We start from the raw sequence: 5,959 nt of genomic DNA, 5'->3' as shown, positions 1-5,959 counted from the left end.
TTTTTAATATCCTTTTATGATATGCCCAAAAATTCTCTGAAATAGGGGTTGCGAATTGGTAGCCTTTCTTTTTTAAGTCGAGGAGCCTTTACACTTCTACAACGTAACCATTAATATATGGCGAAGGATAATTAATATATGAGAAGACTCACCTGACGCGTTCTGCCCTGACAGAAGTTACTGCCAAGATATGATCATATTCATAATAAAAGCTCAACAGATTCCCAGCCAGTTCCGTCTTATTATGGGAGTTGTCTACCGATGCCTGTGGGCTAATTATCCTGGTGTTTTCCAACACTGTTTCTAGCCACTGTTGGGATTAATTATTTCTAGGTTTTCTCTTCACTTTTTCAAGATCTCAGCTTTGTCAAAAAATTTTAACACTATTTTGATAATGTTTTTCAAATTAATCGCATTTTATATTTTTATCTACCAACTTTACTTTTTAGTTTACGTATTAAAAAAAACCAACCCATATCTACCAACTTTACATTTTGGTTTTACACAAGAAACCAGAAACACTGACCTATAAATTGTACCCGAGAATCAGTCTCATGCGCAGAAGCTATTCTAAGGCATTTAATGAGTTACTTTCGCATTATGAGCGAAGAATGCGAGATGAATGTGTGCAGATCAAATGTATTTTTATTTAATGTTCACAGCGATTTGAGGCGAAGAATAAATTTATTTTTATTTAATGTTCACAACGATTTGAGGCGAAGAATAAATTGATCTATCTTTTATAATTTATAGCTCATATAGATGTTCATGCTGCTTGCTCTATTGCTCTTTTGGAGCTCAGCATTTGTAAAACACAGACCTTAGGCATTTGCCTCTAAGGGCCATATGGAGCAGAGCCGACGTCCAAGAATTATACAACAATTAATTACCTGCAATTGATGGAGGTCTGCTGGCAAAAAGCAGATCATGAGTCTTCATAAACTCCCTTGCCATATCAGGGGAAGAGATGACTAAGACGAGCTTGGAGCCGAAGTAGAGAGACATGAGGGGCCCGAATTTCACGAATTGGGCTGTGTCTGGTTTTTTTTGTCTGTCTCTTGGCTTTCGATTAATTAATTCCAAGGCCGGTAAACATGTGTTCGCACTGTGGGCACAATGGCCATAATTCCAGAACATGCCCCAACCGTGGTGTGAAATTGTTTGGAGTTCGGCTAACTGATGGGCCGATACGCAAGAGTGTGAGTATGGGAAATTTGTTGCATTATTCCAACAACGCCTCTTCCTCTAATAACAGCCCGGCCTCAGCTTCAGCTATGGAGCCTTGCGAATCAGTTGCTAATGCTGCTGCTTCTGCAGATGGTTATGTATCCGATGGCCTCGTTCATAACAATTCTCGAGGAGAGAGGAAGAAAGGTACAAGATTTACATTGGATTCCAAACTGTCGAGACTTTTAGTTTTGTGGGCTTGAGAAGAATTCAGGTTTCTTCTCTGTTATGATCATTTGGGTTCCTTCGATTTTGAACAAAGCTTTTTGTTCTGGAATTTCTTGATTATCAGCAAATGATCTGAGTTGAACAAAATTCATGCACTATCTTCTTTCTTGCGAGCTTAAGAAGTTTGAGCTGTGAATTTCCTTCGATTTTGAACAAAGCTTTTTGTTCTGGAATTTCTTGATTATCAGCAAATAATCTGAGATGAACAAAATTCATGCACTATCTTCTTTCTTGCGAGCTTAAGAAGTTTGAGCTGTGAATTTCCTTCGATTTTGAACAAAGCCTTTTGTTCTGGAATTTCTTGATTATCAGCAAATAATCTGAGTTGAACAAAATTCATGCACTATCTTCTCTCTTGCGAGCTTAAAAAGTTTGAGCTGTGAATTGTTCTAGATTTCTTTGAAATCAATCAATCTCTTAGCCCTTCAGTTTTGTTGCTCTTTTCTTGTGTGACATCATTAATCCCTTTTAACTTGATGCCATAAAAAGTTTAATTTGCTTGTGTTTATTTCTTGCTTAATGATTACTAAAGAATTCAATGTTTATACTATATCATGATCTCAGGGGTTCCATGGACTGAAGAGGAACACCGCATGTTTCTCATTGGCCTTCAAAAGCTTGGAAAGGGTGATTGGAGAGGTATATCAAGAAACTTTGTGCCGACAAGAACTCCTACTCAGGTTGCTAGTCATGCACAAAAGTATTTTATTAGGCAGAGTAATCTAACCAGAAGGAAACGACGTTCTAGCCTGTTCGATATCACTGCTGAACCTATCAGTTGTCCATTACCTTCGCCTGCCTTGCCTGTATTGTCATCACAGTCGGCCTCTGATCAAGAAGAAGCCGAATCAGGTGATAATTCCGCAAATTCTGCAGATGTAGAAGCTCTTCTTCCTCAGGTTGATGAAACAGCTTCTGCTGATCTGACAGTGTTCCTAGGTTTTGTTACCCCTTATGTACCATATGGGGATGCTGATCTGACAGTGTTCCCAGGTTTTGTTACCCCTTATGTACCATACGGGTTCCCCATATGGCACACTTTTAGACCCACAATATCACAAAATTCCAATGTTTATAAGCCAACAGCTGTAATGCCAACTGCTCCAATAAAAATGGACGAATGCACAGGGTTATCCCAGTTAAGCCTCAGCGGTGGTGTTGCAGCGGCTTCTGCAATCAAACCCTCAGAACTGTCACTCAAATTACATGGAAGACCCCCCTCTAGACAATCAGCTTTTCAGGCAAAACCATCTCTCAATGAAAGCAGTAGTTTGAGTTCCAGCAGCAATGTCATCAGTGTAGTCTGAATTGCAAGGAAAAGTAGGTGTGAAGAAGATGATGGTATGGATTTTATAATGGAAACAATGGTGGTTTCCATTATGTATATATGGGTTTCTTCTGCAGCACAAAGGTTGTGTGCCTGGTTGACATTGCAATTGCTCCCAGAAATCTTCATGTCGATCTCTAGCATTGATCTTTAGTATGCTAAATGAGGCAACAATCTGTAATTGAGTTCGCAACAATCTGTAATTGAGTTCTTGGCCGTGACATGTTGAGGGTACAAATCACCACAAGAGCTGAAATCAAAGAAAGTGGTATTCTGCAATTACAAAGATCCATGAATTTGACTCAAAAGAATACGGTGCTTTGCAAAGACCTCAAGTGGTTACTCTATGGGGTGAAGGGCAAGTACTTATTGTGAAGTGACTAAATATATTTTTTTATCAATGCCTCATATTAATTGATTCTATTAGTTTTTAGGAAGGTGCAGGAAGTACCAGTAGGGTGTTCCTGCTTTCTTGTTTATTTTGAATTTTTTTACTGTGTAACTTAATCCAGATAGATATTAAAGAATGCATATTTGAATATTGGCTTATATTGCGATGGATTGATTCTCATTTACCCTCCAATGGTCTATTTGAATTTAGGTTCTTATTCTGCTTTGCAGATAGAGTTTTTAAGAAATTAACATAGTGCTGATTGCACTACAAACAAATGCCATTTTGTTGGTCGTATGCGGTGCAGTTGGAACATTTCATGATAATGTTCCATCATCTATAAAAGCATTGTTCATCATAGTGAAAGAGCATTGTGGTAATATATCATAGCTGGAATTGTGTCAAAATATCATAGTTGGAAGTATATGTATGTGTTATTGCTTGGTATTATGTAATTTATGAATGATATTGTGGGTTGATAAGAAATAGTGAAAAATTGAGATTTCTCATTTTTTTTTAATGGTTCTTAATGTTATGCCACCGCTTTCTTTTTACATGACAAAGTCAATTGCAAATATATAAATATAATTGATTGAAAATGTATAAATAAATTGTTATTTTTGGATTATAATGACATTTAACATTATTAATGACCAATTAAAAAAAGTAATGGTGAGACTTAGTTATTTTATGTGTGAACAACAATGAAATATTATAATTTAGTGGTCAACCCACTAAACCATATTGCACGCCACTTCCTGAATGGATTCACTGAAAGATATTGCATGCCACTTCCCAAATCCAACCACATCACAGAAGGCCAGAGATGCCACGTCACAAATGAAGGTCCCACCATCTGTGCTAGTGTTAAAGCAAGAAGGAAGTACGTTGAGAAGCGTAGCAACATCCACATGATTGTTTTTTCATGATAAACACAACCACTTATCACTCACGCTGAACGACAACCTACATGCATATCAAATGCCTTATTAACCCTGCCTTATTATGTCCACCAGCTCTTGGAATCTCATGTGGTAATGGAATTCTAGTTTTATAAATTCGTCCATTCTGGTTTTGATGTCTTCTTTTTGCTTATTGAGCGCTCCTAATTGCCCCAAGAATGATCATCGCCGAAGAAAGAAGGTACCACACAAACATTACTAGTCAGGATTGTCATGAATTGGCTTGAGCTTATGATGTCGCTGGCCTTTGAAGCACTAGGATGCGATGGCAATCCTGAAGTGATTTATAAGGTGCCTGAGATGTGACTTGTGAATGGATGTGAGCCATTTTCTGCACAAATGAGGAGGGCCTATGTTGTTCACATTTCTGGTGTGGCGAAGGAGGCAACAAGCGGCAAGCCGGGGTGATTGGAGTAGCTAGCTAGTTTATTGAACTAGCCAGCGAGTAACGAACGAGGCAAGTAACGAACTCAAAGCCAGCATCAGGGACGCCATCCCAGGAGGGTGGTTAGAAGGTGAGGTGATTCTATCTTTCAGAAATGCCAGCGCTCGACGGCTTGATTTTCCATTTGTTCATGGAAGGTGTTTCTCTGTGTAGACCTGAGAATGGTCTTATCTGCTACAATGAAATAAGCCAATCCACTCACTGCCAATCAAAATACATACAACACAACATCAACATGCACTTCATGCCCTAATCATCATAACGAGAGAGGTTAGCCCAATTAACAAGATGAATGAGAGTGGCAATGAAAATGGAAAAAGATGTAGCATTGTGCCGAGTCCAAGCAAAACACTGTAAGCAAACAATTTAGTAATTAAGATTTCTTGATCAAAGCATGGATGAATGCATAACTATTCAAGCATTTTAGTAAAGTAGTTTAATATTATAATAGTAGATTAATGAAGTCTGCAAAATTGTCATGTAAAAACATTGATAGAAACTAAGGAGAATTAAGCAACTGCAACGTGGGAATATCCATTATTCAACGTAATTATTGACTTACTTGTAGAGATGATGAGCGCCTGTGCAACATGGTTGAGATTAGCTCTCGCCCAAGGAATCGCCCTTGCTCCAAGCAACTGTAAATTATTAACATTAACCCAACCCAGCAGTTAATAAATAAGCCCAATTATATGAATATGAATATTAGTCGAGGCACTGACTTGACTCTGTACTAATTGATTGATTCACTAACAAAATTCACTCACTGTGGGAATGGCGGAAGCTACGCATGCAATTGCAGTTGCCTTGGCCCCTGCTTTCACGGGGACAAAAGGACATTGACAATAATACAGTGAATCAACATTGAAAAGAGGGGAGGAGCAGTAGTGGTCTCCACGAGTTTACCTCACTCTGGTTGAAGCTTATGAATCTCACCGCCTCCCTCCACAGAAGACCTCTCCTGCATCCATCAACATGTAGACCGACATGCGCGAGGACGTATCTATGAGCATCACCTACCAACAGGGTGGCTCTCATAGGCATCCCTAAGGGGGTCACGTTACCACCAACCCTTTCACAGCTACAATGAATAGGCATGGCCCTATCTATCTGTTGATCTTGTTATGGGCACACCTTCCTTCGTGTAGGGGTACAGGTCATCCTATACAAGCATATGGTAGGCAGATCACTATTGCTAGTGTTTCAGTTTGCTTATGTGGGTGGAACATGAACCTGGTGAACAGCTGAACACCTGGCCTCGCTCCCACCGACAGGATTCAGTAGCGAATTGACTGGAGGGCTTAGTGAACGACAAGAAAAACCAATGACGCAGACTCTGCATTGCTCTGAAAATACAGGACAGAGCAACAATAATGCCA

The 5,959-nt window shown here is 39.2% G+C and overlaps 1 protein-coding gene across 1 annotated transcript; it reads left to right on the top strand.

Annotated features, from left to right (window-relative positions):
- The first annotated feature begins 1,079 nt into the window (after nt 1-1,079).
- Nucleotides 1,080-2,777, top strand: LOC149157072 (transcription factor MYBS3-like). Its single transcript, XM_089445545.1, has 2 exons — nt 1,080-1,374; nt 2,020-2,777. Exons 1-2 carry the CDS (start codon nt 1,095-1,097, stop codon nt 2,760-2,762), a joined length of 1,023 nt encoding a protein of 340 aa, XP_089301671.1. The 5' UTR covers nt 1,080-1,094; the 3' UTR covers nt 2,763-2,777.
- The last annotated feature ends 3,182 nt before the right edge of the window (nt 2,778-5,959 follow it).

This window comes from Pinus tabuliformis, chromosome 9 (assembly GCF_031772625.1).
Source record: "Pinus tabuliformis cultivar Carrire ecotype Pingquan chromosome 9, CPIR1, whole genome shotgun sequence".
Lineage (NCBI taxonomy): Eukaryota > Viridiplantae > Streptophyta > Pinopsida > Pinales > Pinaceae > Pinus > Pinus tabuliformis.
This window is presented reverse-complemented; position numbering and strand designations above follow the sequence as displayed.